Below are 14,485 nucleotides of genomic sequence, written 5' to 3'. Positions count from 1 at the left end.
ACAAAGATATTATTGGAACTATATGAGAGGTTTGCTGTTAACTCTTGGTGTACATCAGACAGAGCTGCAAGTGTTAGGAGGCAATGCTAATGTGGACTTTCTGGAAAGTTTTAGTAAGCAGTATATATGTGGACTGGCCTTCTCGTAACATGAGATATTAGTTCTAACAACACTGCTCCTTTCATGGCCACTGACAAGTTAATTTAGTCCAAATTTAACATTTAGATTTTATCTGTCCTACCTCTATAGAGTTGTTATGAGTAAAAGTAATTTTAAAACCAAATGAATTTGTCATAGTATTTTTCAGAAGACCATATTTGAGGGGGTCTAATGAGCAACTGGGGTCAGAATGCTAACAATAACAGATGGGTTATAGAACTCCTACTATGCTCATATCTTGCTGGAAGTAATAAAATTCTCTTAAAAATTATTAAAAAAGAGTTGACATGAATGAGAATTAAGGTTCCATTTATAAAATATTTGCTGTCTTCTTAATGGATATTGTCATCCTAATGGTGGCTAACGCTGTCCTGGACAATTTATTAGTCAATAATATCTCATATATTAGAGTAGAAACTTCTCTCACTTCAACTATAAAAAACATGGAGGGCCAAATGAGTAAGGCAAGTAATGTACTTAGTTTAAATGCTTCTACAGTAGCTTTGTTTGTGGTGCTGGCGATCAAACTCAGGCTTCTCACCCATGCAAGGCAAGTGCAGCCCCCTCAAAGGTAACTGATGACCATTGCATATATAGACACACATGGTCAAAGTATCAGTATGATCCTGTTGTTTCCAAACAGGGTACCAAGAGGGTCCATCTGGATCTGTGTGCATGTGTTTATATTTGTCCTAATGACAGAAAACACTATTCTATTAGCATCTATAGATGAAGTCAAGAAACACAGCATGTAATGAGGGTAACCCGCAAAAAACTTACTCAAAATGCAATAAAATGCTCTGGTGAACACCAAGTGTGGACTTGTGGACAATAACCTTTTCATAGGCAAACAGCATCATGTAGGACCACCACCACCACCAAAAAAAAAAAAAAGGGGGTGGGTGTATGGCAAATAAAGATGGTTCCAAAAACTGGAACGCATTTCTGTCACTACAATCAAATGTCAGAAAGGGGGGAGGAAGGTACACCTAGAGCTAAAGTGAAAAGTCTTTCCTCTCTCTATATTGCTGGGCTCCTGAAATCTTCTAAGCACAAAACTGACAGGCAAAGATAACATTTTCCTACATCAAACTGTCCCTTTACTACCTTAATATTTTCCCCCCAACCTTTATAAAGATCCCGTTTTTAAAATACACTACCTCAGATATACCCCTAATGTTGTTTGCATTCTGGATAAATTATAAATGGCATATCACATTGAATTCTATCTCTGCTTGCTAACGTTTTAGAAAAACATTTTCTACTAATCAATGATTTAGATTATCTATTTTATTAATTTCTAAAAATCCTTATCCTTAATTATAAAAACGAGAGATGATTTAGAAATGCTTGTAGCTGCTAGGTAGCTGAAGCTCTTCCTGTCACACATTCATTCTTGTGCAAACGTTACCGGAGGTAAACAGAAAATGGCTTAGATAATTTCCATCAACACTCTAGAAGACTCCACGGCACTGGAGCCGTTAACTAGGCCCTACGCCCAATGGCAAGGGATCTCAGGTGCCAACACTTACAGACGCGGGTGATCTGGACTGGAATCTGCAACGCTGCCATGGGGCTTGGAGAGATGGCTGTATTATCTTCCAAGCGGGCGACTCTGATCTGAACATGCTGTACACTGGAATTGCAATTACTGTTTGGAACTCCAGATCCTGATTTATTCTCCAAAAGCACTGGGTTGTTTTTTTGGTTCTCATGTAACTGTTTAAGACCTTTTATTAAGACTGAAGGGAGATGGGTAGACAAAAAGAACATTGACTCTCCGACAGACCACCATCTAAGCAACAAGGGAAGTAGGGCGGGAGGAGGGTAAGGAGGGAAAGTATTTGGAGTAAATAGTTGTATACTGCACGTGAGAACTGTTAAGATAATATTAGAACATCCATCATAACATTAAAAAAGGATTAAAAAAATTTTTTTGGAGATGGGAGTGGTCTTGCTATATTGCCCAGGTTGGTCTCATTGTTAGACCTAGTGACCCTATCTCTCAGCCCCTCAAGCAACCTGGACTTAAGGCTGCCCAGATTTTAAAAATACTAAAATAATACTGTTCTTGCCATCAGAACTATAACTATAAAAGGGTGGACATTGTTAAGGGCATGGAAAGAGAGTATCTTCTGTGTCCTACATCTTCTGGTACAATTATTTAGGAAGTTGACTTTGAATTGAATAGTGTGCATTTTTCCACCAATGACTCGAGGGCTGCACTTGACTGCCAGATAGTAGTATGTACTCAAGGTCTTTCAGTCTGGAGTTTGCTCTTTTTGAGGCGTGTGAGGGAATGGTGTCTCAGTCTGGAGTGACCTGCCTGCCTCTGCTTCCTTGGTGCTGAGATTGCCGTGGGAACCACAGTATCCAGCTCTGCGCCTTCATGGTAATCTACATGAATGCTCGCCAGCTGGGACCCTCAGCCTTGAATTCTCTTCGGCAAACTAGGTCGGGAGTGCCGTAAGATGAGAAATTTGTCTGACAGCCTAAAGCAGACTATAACTTAGGTTAGTACCTAAATGCAAAATTGCAAGTTTTTAAATGAATCCCATTTAAGATCTTTGGATTTAGTAACAAAACTAGAAACCCTCAGAGCCTATTTTCTACAAAATAGAGTACCAGATTTTTCTCCAAATAACAAACTTAATGCATTTTAAAGAAAGATTCGTACTAAATGAAACCATGTACAATTTACTTCCTCTTTATCGTTTATGTGGAAGAACCTGAACATACGTGAGGTGGCCTCCGCTCACCGGCTTTGGGAATTATAAATCACATGACTTCTTTTGAGCAGAAAAGACAAGTACTCAAAGAAACAGGGCAGTTTAAATGAAAAACTGCCACAATGGCCTGTACTTGAGGCAAAGAGCTTCTAACCACTATTTTTTCAGAAGTAATACTGTAAACAATTAGTACATTACCAGGAAATGAGACATCCTTATGGTTTGCGATTTGCCTTTTGATGGTCCACCATTTACTTCGAAGCCATTGTGGTGAACGGACACTGCTCCATCCCTCAGCTAAAAGATCCCAGTTTATGTCATTTTCATCGGCTACATCAAGCTCAGCTATCCTACAGATTACAAAAGAAATCTATTAGATCCTAAAGTGATTGATAAATGCTCTTCATACTACAGGTGACAGGTGAAAGGAGAACGGCACAGTAGGCAGCAGGCGCCACTGTTAGAGGCCTGCGGCTGTGTGGACCGGCCTGCAGCTGTGTGGACCGGCCTACCAGCTAAGGAAAAGGAATGTGCGCCAAGGGCTCAACTGTGAAAGGCGGTAGGTAGCAGACCGAGCACCAAGCAGGAAGGGAGCAGGCTGAAGACTACAACCAGATCAAGAACAGGGTTAGCTGTACAGTGCTGCACTGTTTTGTAGTTTGGGTTTTAATAAGTTATTTCTTAGCTCTGAGCTTTTCCATTTATAAAGAAACTAAATATGTCCAAAAATATAAAAAATATATATCAAATTCACCATATATAAAATTATATTTATATATATAAAAATGACAGTTGAGAAAAAACAAAATGGAAGATGGAACAAAATCCAGCTTGGCAATATAACTAAATCAGGTCTTAAACGTCTACTATGTCCTAGCTTTTATTGTCACAAAGACTTTGATGTAACTATAACTGTAATGTTCTGAAGATTTTCCCATTATGTTTTGTTTTTACGGTTGAAGCAAAATAAAAACCAAATTTACAAGCACACCCACACATTCCTGCTGCCATTATCTTAAAGCTACCTGCTGATTTTCTTTCTGTGAGGCAGAAGTGTTTACTCTGATCTAACTCGACGGTGCATGTGACTGTTACTGGTCCTTGCTGCCAACTGGAGCTCAGTAACCAAGGCCTTGCTCTGCCCTGTTCCCACAGCCTAGGGTGAGGCACCCTGGAGCACAGTGGACAAGCGTCCCTGCCACTGCCTTAGTCTCTGCCTCCTCACTTGGTACTCTGCTTAGGCACTAACTGCACCAACCATAAAGAACAAAGAGCTCACTGTAAACTACTCAGGATCTCAGACACGGCTCTCCACAGAAAGGCTGATTTTCATTAGGCACTCAAGGAAATCAAGAGGAAGTCAATCAAGTATCCAAGCAGGGTTTTGTTGCCAAAGATTTGGGATACAAACAAACCTTAGGATGAGGTTGATTTCATCTTCCTTGGTCCATTCAGTACCCCCACTCTGTTTCCAGTTTAGGTAGTTGAGCCATTTAGAACGGCATTGCTTTTCTGAGCGGGTACCCACTCTTTCAGCTACAGCTGCCCAAGACACACCCTGTGTGACGATGTCACCTGGCTCCGTGCTTGTTAGTTCATGAACTACCTCTGCAAGTCTCTTTTCTTCTTCTTCTGTCCATTTCCCTGAGAAAGCAATCCACACTACATTGTTATCTTCTCAGTCATTACAGGATCCAGCCCTCTATGTCCAAGCACAAATGCAAAGTATGAGTAGTTCTGTTGATCAGTTTATTTTATAACAGCACTCAGCAGGAAACCATATGTACTCACTAGAATTATAATTTATCGGCTTTTTAAGGATAGATATATTACCTAAAACACATCTGTGAAGACTGCCTACAGCAGTGCAGAGCCTCTGGAGCACCATCCAAAGCTTCTGCTTCCTTCCTTAAGCTGGCTAGCCACATGTTCTCGTTGTCTTATTGGTAATAAGAATGGTGAGGGAGATAGAGGGCAGATCTCTGATTTTACTTCAGTTAGGTAAGGGGGGCAAAGAAAAACACTGTTTAGAAGCTGAAACTAAACTTGAAATTTTTCTTTCTTTCTTTTTTTTTTTTTGTTTTTTGTTTTTGTTTGTTTTTTTTTTTGGTTTTTTGGATTTGGTTTTTTCGAGACAGGGTTTCTCTGTATAGCCCTGGCTGTCCTGGAACTCACTCTGTAGACCAGGCTGGCCTCGAACTCAGAAATCCGCCTGCCTCTGCCTCCCAGAGTGCTGGGATTACAGGCGTGCGCCATCACCGCCCGGCTGAAAAATTTCTTAATTAAAAGACAATTACCCTTCAGGAACATGATGACCGAAGGAGACTTATGAAAGTATTTACTCTAATTTGTTTTACAGAACAATTAAAGCTCAGAAAGGGTAGAGACAATGACAGAGAGTTTCTACAGACTACTGTTTCTCACAAATATTAGGTCTGAGTTTATCTTCAGTACATTTGTATATATTAAGAGGTAAGTGCATACCTGTCAGAATACTGAAATACTAATAACCACAAATTTGTTTATGTAAAATTCCAATTCAAGTTTGAAATCCACAAAATATATACAAAACCCTGAAATACGCACAAGTTCTTCCTGACTTGGGATTTTCCTGAACTTTAAGATTTCATAAGCATAGGCTGTTGTTCAGTTAGATGGCCTTACATCAAAGTACTTCCGTCTTAAAAAGGAATGGTTTCCCATGTGGGACAGCTTTAAACTGATACAAAACCGAAACATACTAGACTTAAGATTACGTCCTTGCTATCAACATTCAACGTACTGTATTTTAAAGCATAACACTCAGTTGGCTTTATCCATTAAACCAGGGGGAAAAAAAGAGTAGGGAATGATCCTTTGAATTAGTGGCAGGGTCTGCAGAGGCAGGAGGCTCACTCTCTGTGGCGGGGAAGAAGCCCCGCCACACGCGCACGAAGGCACCAGTACCTGTGTTGCAGGTGTCCTTCATCAGCCGGCAGCGGTCCTTGACAGAAGAGGCGCTTCTTCCTAGCGCCGCCCCTATGGTTGCCCAGTCGTTGCCGTGCTTTATCCGGAGCCTAGAACAAGAGTCTGCCCATCAGCATTTGGTTCAATTGTTTTCTCCCTTTTAATTTCACCATTTATTCTTCATTCTTCTTCTTCCCTTTTGACTGGTTTGGAAGTTGTGGGCAGCAATACTTTTGAGAGCCAAAGTTTGAAAGTGTGGCCTTTTATTGGGTAGGGTCCACAGTTGTCTGTGGGTGAAAAAAAACAGGCAGCAATTGCCCTTTTCCTGGGTCAGAGAAAAAATAGGTAACTTGGATATGTGTTCAAAAAGACCAAATTTCCCCTCAGGCTACTGACGTAATTCCCAGGCAAGCCCCAAAGTGTTAAGCATCCTTAGACATTTAAAAAGAGTCCAACAGTTCCTTATAAATAGGATCCACTTCCACTTGTCTTCAGATATGCACAGACACACACACAAAGTACACAGTGCACTTGATGTTCATAGCCTTAGGTCAGTGAAACAACTTTGTGCTTCTGGAAATGTATTCACCACGTCTTAGGTTTATAACAAGCCTTTGATCCTGGTATAAATTTCCTAATTTAGTGTTCAGGCCACTGAAGATATTCACTCAGTTTCTTTTGGAATACCTATTAGTGGTCTCAGCAAGCACCTGGTGACTAACAATAGACTAATTCGTCTATTAGAGGTATACCCAATGTATCATGCTAACAGAAATTCATGCTTTTAAGAGCCAGATGAAGTTATACCAGTCTTCCAAAAAAGCTAATAACTGCAGTCATTAAAACAAAACTGAAAACTTACTCTTTGAGCTTCTCAATTTCTTCAGGAGTATATCTAGAAATTCAGAACAAAGGAGAAGAAATCAATTAAATACAGAATGCTGCTCAAAACATTATCCAAATCCAATTTTATTCAGAGACCTGAACATTAAATCACACAGCATATAGATAATATTGTTAATGTGGTTTAAAGGGAGTTCTTAAAAAGTTAAAATAAATTCTTCTACATTCTTAAAAACCCCAATAATTACTTTTAGCTATAATATACATATATACTCTATCACTTTCTCTACGAAAGTCCAACATTTCAAACAGCTACCTGCCTTATGTTATCTAGTTAGGTCTCTGAAATTACAAGAGATAACAGTACATGATAAGTAAAGAGAAAATTCTTATTTTTTTCTAGCCAAGCAGATACACATTTCTCTATTTCTACACAGCCAATCCAATGTTCCATTTATATGCTTAAAAAAACAAAACAAAACATTTATCTGAACATTATGTAAGGCTGTCCATTTTAGACCAGCTGTTCACTATGGAAGATTCTGGAGAAGTTAGCCAAGTCATTCATTCTTGAGCCAAATAAGTTTTTCTTTTCACCACTGTAAAATGCTTCTTCACTGGCAGCTTGCTGACAGGTTAGAGGAGGCCTCACTGTGTATGACGAAAGCAGCAGCAGCAAGACCCCAAAGTAATCGCACTCAACATCCGTGAAAGCTGCCTTCGGCAGAAATCTGTCCATTACCAGCTAAGTTATTTTCTACTCTGGTTTCATTTAAAATCAAATGAAGTCATTATCCTAGTCTTACTATATTCCCAAATCAGGAAGCAAAGAATGAATTTGGAATTCTTTTAACACTTCCTAGATTTTTAACCACCCAATGTTTAAACCCACAAAGCAAACTCTGACATAATCACTTCAGTCAAGTTACCCTAAGTAAGGTACTTCAGATTCTAAGTCTTAAAAAAGTCATTATAAGATTCCTCCACATATCTAATACTAAATTACAAAATTATCAGTAATGATTCATAGCTGCCTCCACTTCAGGAATTAACTTTAAACCGGACAGTTCCTTCAGCACACCCCCTTGTTCCCTGCAAACATGCACAGCACAAGTCTCCATACTTCCCCACGTGGTTCCTGTCATCATACATGCGCAGCACTCTTCTGTACACTGCAAACAGAGGCCGGTTCAGCCCCCACGCTATAGTCCTGTAGAAGTCTTTTCTTTCGTCTTTTGACATCTCAAAGATGATTTCTGTGGCATCCTTTATTCCGCGAGCCTAAATGGGTTACATTTCTTTGATTTAGGATTTCTGATACAATGTATGTGGTATATGTGCTTTTAAGTTAGCTTCAATGTTAAAGGTCTACAATGACATTAGGAGAAAGACTACTGCTAATAAATCAAATATAAACTTAATGCTGCAGTGATACTTCATGTGATACTTAAGGCACAACAATAAACTATTCAATTCAAACAACTTAATTTCTTTTTAACTTTTAAAAATCATTAAAAGTTTAAAAGTATACTTGAAACAGGTACAAGAAAATCAAAAAAGCAAAATTAACCACCAGCAATCAAATAAATGGAAAGATAAGTTTAGAAATTGATTCTTTGAAAGGATGACTTATGAATAAATTTTAAAGTGTTACATTTCTGGCAAAAATAAGACACAAATACTAGAAATGAACAACAACAATAAAATAAATAATAAAAAGCAAGAGGCCTAAGTAGAGATGCTCCAGACACTGACCTACAAGTGAGCATCAGGAACAATTTTCTAAAAGTTTGGGTTTACATATGACTAAACTCAACAGTCAGCTTACCAAAATGAATTCTGGAAAAGTGAAAACCAAATAGACACAAACCAGAAAATTAAAAAAAATATCCATTACTACTGATCTTTTTCCATGATGAAAGTGCCAGGTCCAAGTAAAACACTACAAATATTCAATATACAAATATTCAAGGGATAAATAACTGTGTTGGTAATTGCTGGTTTTATTAGGCTAGCATAACCTCAAGAACAAAACAAATGAGAAAAACTTCAGAAAATAATTTTGGGGCAAGGCTTACAGCTTACTGAATATTGATTGTGAAATCCTACTAAATTAGTACACTGAAACCAGAGATGTATAAGATAGTTAATTTATTGACTTAAGTCCACCAGCAGTAGTAGCTTGTTGAGTTTCAAAACAGTCATTATTCTGATGACATATCAGAAAATTTAGATAATGTTAAATTTCAAAATATAAAGAAAATACTCATAAATGATAAAACTTGCACTGCGTCAGGGTTAGTTGCTGCCATAATAAAAGGACATAACAGAAATGCATACTTGGAAATAAACCAAACAACAAAGCCCTCTATCAAGCTGACAAATATGAATATAGACATCTGCATTTCTCTACAAAGCTTACAAAAGTCATGGAGAACATGAAATTAAAAATATAATAGTTATACAGAACTAATATAGTTCCAATAAAAATTGTATCAGGATTTCATTCTCTACAAAGCAAGGTTTGAAGAGAAGAGTGCTCAGGACAGACACGATGCCTGCCTGTCAGGTGTTACTGTTCAAGAGAGCGCCATGCTGGTAAACGTAACAACAGAAAGCTAAGCTGGAAAAAGCTGGAAAAGATTTTCACACCATACACATTGCTGCAGCAATTGTCATCCACACATAAAAAGAACTGAAGCCTTACTTCACTTTAACTGGGAGAATAAAAATCAAATGTAAGGCCAGGCAGTGGTAGCGCACGCCTGTAATCCCAATACTTGGGAGGCAGACGCAGAGGCAGGCGCATTTCTGAGTTCGAGGTCAGCCTGGTCTACAGAGTGAGTTCCAGGACAGCCAAGGCTATAAAGAGAAACTGTCTCGAAAAAAAAAAACAAACCCAAATCCAAAAAACCAATCAATCAATCAAATGCAAAAAAAAACAAAAAAAAAACAAACAAAAAAAAAAAAAAACAAAAACCAAATCCAAAAAAACAATAAATAAATAAATAAATAAATAAAATGCAAAATTACAAAATGTAAAGAGGGCAGGAAGAGATTTCATACCTATGAGATGTCATCTTACACAAGCATGTAAAACAACATGAAAAATAGATACTAAAATTAAGAGTCTTTGTCTATTAAATGTTATTTAAAAAGGAGAAGACAGGCCCTAAATTTTGACAACGTATCTGTAATGAATAACCTATAAATCCTTACTATATATCATGTATAATGAACATCTGGGAGAAAAAAAAAATCCATAGCAAAATGGGTAGAAAATAAAAAGTTTAAAAAGAAATATAATGGTCAGTAAGCATCTAAAATTACTTGAAAATCAATAGCATAAACATAAAAGAATCAAAATAAGTATTTCCTGTGTAATAAGCAACCTGAAATATATTTGTTCAGTAAAATATAGCTAAACAAGTCAATAAATGATGTCTAACAAAAACCACAATACGGAGCAAGAGGAACAATGCATAAAATACCATCTTACATAAACGTGAAAACCAGGTAAAATTACAGTGGTATATATCTTCTAAAAGGTTCAGAATCTTTTCTATCATTTATTCCTTGAGCTTCTGTTCTGCACACAGTTAAAGCGGGATTTAGTTTTAGTTTAAGATAGGACCTCCTATCATCAGGGTGCTGTGGGACATGATCAAGCTTTCGGCCTGTCTAGGTTTCCTTGTGGCAGCTCCTTTTATCATTTTGCACAGCATATGGACTGACTGAACTTAAAAGTGCCTCCTTGGCATTTTCTAAGAGCACCACACAGTAAGATCAAGAATTAAAAACAACAAATTATCTTTTCTCCTTCCCAAGACTAAGCCTTCTTTTCAACTGCCAATTCCTGTCAACCGTACACTATTCCCCAAATGACCTAAACTCTTTAAGCTACGGCGGCTCTTCCTTACCATCCCCTCACCAGGACGGCACATTACTTGCTGGTTTGCTTTCTTTCCCCTGCAGGCTGAGTTCCCACTGTTCTCACACATGCGCTTTAAAATGTCTCAAAGCTTATTCAGGACCACTAAAATGGAAGGGCCCATGGAGATTGTTCAAACCTGCTAAGCAAGAAACCTTCTTATTTTCTAACTCTGCTGTGTCTTGCCGTGCATTACTGCTGTATCTAAACATTTCCTAGCTGCCCATGCCACCTCCTACCTCCCACCAGGTAAGCTGGAATCACAGCCTACAGCAACCCTCAGACTCGCTTCCACTTTGTGTGTGTGTGTGTGTGTGTGTGTGTGTGGTGTGATCAGTGGACACCTTTTAATTCATTCTCTGACTTTTACTGACTTTTTGTTGCTATTGTTTCTTCAAAACAGACTATGCAAAAGCACTTCCATTTATAATTTGTAGAGAGCTTATAAAGAATGAGAGATGTTTTAAAAGGCTTTTACATTTTACAAAGCTTACCTTATGCAACAGTGTGTTTATATATGCCAGGTGATTAACAGCTAATAAAAGAGTGTACATATGGTGCTATCCAAGCAATGCTAATCAGCGACACTTCCAACATGGAATCTAACTCAAGCTCAGGTAAGGCGGCAAGGCTCTCTACCATCAATCAGTCTAGCACTTAACTAAACTATCAGTGTTCCTTCAAAGCTTTATTACCTCCCAGTTTTGTACAATAAAGTTCTAATCATTTGACCTGGATGTTATGCAGCTGTCCTGAGGCTACTCACCTTGTTTCCAGTTAAAGGGTTGATGTTCCATGCTTCGTATCATAGATCTCTGATCCCTAGCCACTTAGCACTTATGCACATGTTAACTCCATGTGACCCACTCTTAGCTCATAGCCTTTCTCAGCTCACACCTTGGTACATACAAAGAGTGCCTGTAATCATAGCACCACACAAGGCCGAGGAGGGCAGACTGTGACAAGTTCAGACTTTGCCCTTATAAAGGCACCAATTTTCTGTTAGGAAATCAGTATGCCATTCATAGTTTACACACAAAATACTACCTGGATACTCTTGCCATCATCAGTAAACAAATCACTGAAAAGTGAAAACATTATCATGGTATACCTTCAGATATCGCTCGATGTTGTTCATCAAAATATCAATTTCTTCCTTGGACCACATCCCCTGTTTCCATTTATGTCCTTTAAAAGAAATATTAATATACCATACATGAAAGAACTATTACATTAAAAATGACCCTTTGAGAGGAATAAAGTACAGTAGCCTTCCTTTGTGATGTGTGCCCCTGGAACACAATGGGGCTAATCTGCTGTTCCAGTCATCTGAAATGTCCTCGAGTGCAGTAGCTACTGTGACCTCACTGAATGAAGACACAAGATTCAAGTACCTCTTTTCTTTCAGAAGTAAAAATAGCTAAGACAAAGGGAAAAACTCAAATCATATTCAAAAAAATTCTTTCATTACAAAATTATTTTTACAGGCAAAAAAACCAGAAATAAAACAAGTACTAAAGACTGTGAGGCTAGGTAGGCAGAATCAACTGGACACCAAGCAGATGACGCTGCCAGGAGTCGCTGTTTGGCAGTTGAAACTGACTCATGTATCTCTGCTTCTTTTCCTTAGAGCAGTCCAGCTGTGTTCCACAGTTCTTTGATCTTTTAGGTAACAGCTTCCCCAGCTATGTGAATGCTATCCCACTTAAAGCTTCTAAAGGACTTTCAAACCAAAGTAAGATTGGCATTCTCCTCTTAAAAGCAGTAACTGCATTGCCTTTATATAACCACAATATAATATTCAAAACACAACAAAACTTATTCTGAATCAGAAATAGGCAATAGTTATTCTAAAATAAATAGCATTATGGTATCATTCAGGCTGAAATTTAAACCCATTAGATAGAAAGATTACACTGCTCTGTCCCACCAAGGAAGTCCTAATTCAGAATCTTGATGACACAGCCTTTCTTTTCTAGACTCATGGCTTCTGGTATTGGAATCTCAAATTCTATCTGCTTTACCTTTGTTAGTGAGAGAATCCTTATCTTCTTTAGTTGTAAACCATGCTTGGCTAACTGCTGAAACTTCCTCAGTACCCAGTGGAGATATTTCATCTAGTTGATCATTCTGTAAAATCTTTAGAAGAAAAGAAGAGGGGGTAGGTGGAGAGTGAGAGAAAAAAAGGTGGGAGCTTGATTTAATACCCAAGCTGACTCACCTTTTTTGATGCTAGGAATTACAAAATTCACTTTTGTGTGCATACTGCTTTTTATAATCTGAATCAGTAATGCATTACTTAAATCATTATAGGAAGCTGGGTGTTGTTGACACACACCGATAATCCTGGCATTTGGGAGGCTAACGCAGGAGGATTTTGAGTTTGCCAGTTGGGGCTATATGGTGAGATCTTGTTTCAAAAATTGAAAGAAAGATATAACTTTTCCATACAGTCGGTGTCAGTTTCAGACAGATCTCCTGTCCTTGGGTGTTATGAGTGGCCTATGTCCTCAGAGATTTTCTCTTACCTAGCATAACTTCTTCATAAAAGATTATCAGACTAAATTAAAAGAAATCACTGATAATTTTTTGTTAGCCTGTGAAGATTCATAGCCTTCCTAGTGTTATGTTGCTCTCAAAGAACTATGATAGAGATAGTTATTACACTGGCTACAAGGATCTTTATGCATCATCACTGGCTATAGACTAAGTACATTCAAGTACATTAGGCATAGAACACAGACTTGACCATGGGCTTGAAGGGAGCTATACTAGAAAAAGGACAGATTTGGTAATAGTGCCTAATCATGTATGAGGCTGTCATAGACACATCAGTCACATGATTAGTTTAGACTCTGGCCTGAATAAACTACTAGCCTGTCACTGCTTGGAGGTAAGTTCCAAGAATGAATGTACTGTTTCTCTTATAAACAGATAACTGAATTTCTAATCTGAAGAACCTCATCCCATTTTTCTTAGAAATAGATAAAGCTGTCAGTGAAAGATAAGAGCACAGCAAGAAGAGCCATGCCGCTATGGTTGCCTCTTTGACACCATTAGTGGAAGGGATTAAAATCTAGCTAGAAATCACTGCTAGCCAGTGAGATGGCTCAGAGAGTTTGGCATCAAACTTGCTGATCTGAAATCAATTCCTAGAACCCACATTGTGGAAGGAGAGAGTCCACTTCTACAAGTTATCTTTTGACTTTCACATGTGTGCTATAGCATGCACAGATGCACACATGCATAAAGAAATAATACTCATGCATGTATGTGTGTATATGAATATATGAGAAACTATTGGAACAAGTACAAGTTTTAACTGTATATAGGCTTTGTTTACTTGTTTAAACTAGAATACTATTCAGCTCTAAAAAAAAATGAAGTAACAAAATTTGCCGAATGGATAGACTTTGAATATATATCAGATGAGATCACACCATCTCAGAAAGAAGAAAACTACATGATCTCCCTCATATGCACAATCCAGCCACTAACATATGTAAATGAACACACGTGTGAGTAAAGGTATAACAGAAAAGAGAGTAAGAATGCCTGACACTAAGGGATGAGGGAAGACTGAACGCAGGTGATGAACATAAGCTATTAAACAAGATATAAAGTTGGCTTCCTATTCTCACTCTGCCAAAGATCTTTCATTTTTGGTGGTAGGTTAAGTATATAAACATATATTTGATATTAAAAGTGTGAAATTCAATGTGAAGCTTCACAGCTTCAGAATGGCAATTCTAGCTATAGAGAAGTTCTTTGAAATGTACAGACTGTTGAGTCTGGTAAACTTTGGTCAGTTATGTTCATTTTATTTGCAAGACTTTTTATAATAAAGCTCATACAATTTTTAAATTAAAAAGGTGGG

General features: G+C 38.0%; 1 protein-coding gene across 4 annotated transcripts in view; it reads right to left on the bottom strand.

Annotated features, from left to right (window-relative positions):
* The window catches only part of Dmtf1 (cyclin D binding myb like transcription factor 1), a 40,297-nt gene that overhangs the window by 5,672 nt on the left and 20,140 nt on the right, over nt 1-14,485 (bottom strand). For 3 of the 4 annotated variants that reach the window (XM_052173134.1, XM_052173135.1, XM_052173133.1), the window contains 8 exons: nt 12,633-12,747; nt 11,720-11,796; nt 7,801-7,958; nt 6,697-6,729; nt 5,835-5,944; nt 4,304-4,532; nt 3,087-3,238; nt 1,692-1,901 (listed from right to left, as the gene is read on the bottom strand). In XM_052173134.1, the coding sequence (XP_052029094.1) occupies nt 1,692-1,901; nt 3,087-3,238; nt 4,304-4,532; nt 5,835-5,944; nt 6,697-6,729; nt 7,801-7,958; nt 11,720-11,796; nt 12,633-12,747 (1,084 nt within the window). The remainder of the gene's footprint in view (nt 1-1,691; nt 1,902-3,086; nt 3,239-4,303; nt 4,533-5,834; nt 5,945-6,696; nt 6,730-7,800; nt 7,959-11,719; nt 11,797-12,632; nt 12,748-14,485) is intronic. The other variant, XM_052173136.1, reaches the window with a different exon arrangement.

Source organism: Apodemus sylvaticus, chromosome 2, assembly GCF_947179515.1.
Source record: "Apodemus sylvaticus chromosome 2, mApoSyl1.1, whole genome shotgun sequence".
In the NCBI taxonomy this organism is placed as follows: Eukaryota; Metazoa; Chordata; class Mammalia; order Rodentia; family Muridae; genus Apodemus; species Apodemus sylvaticus.
Note: the sequence above shows the minus strand (reverse complement) of the source record. Positions and strands in the feature narration are given on the sequence as shown.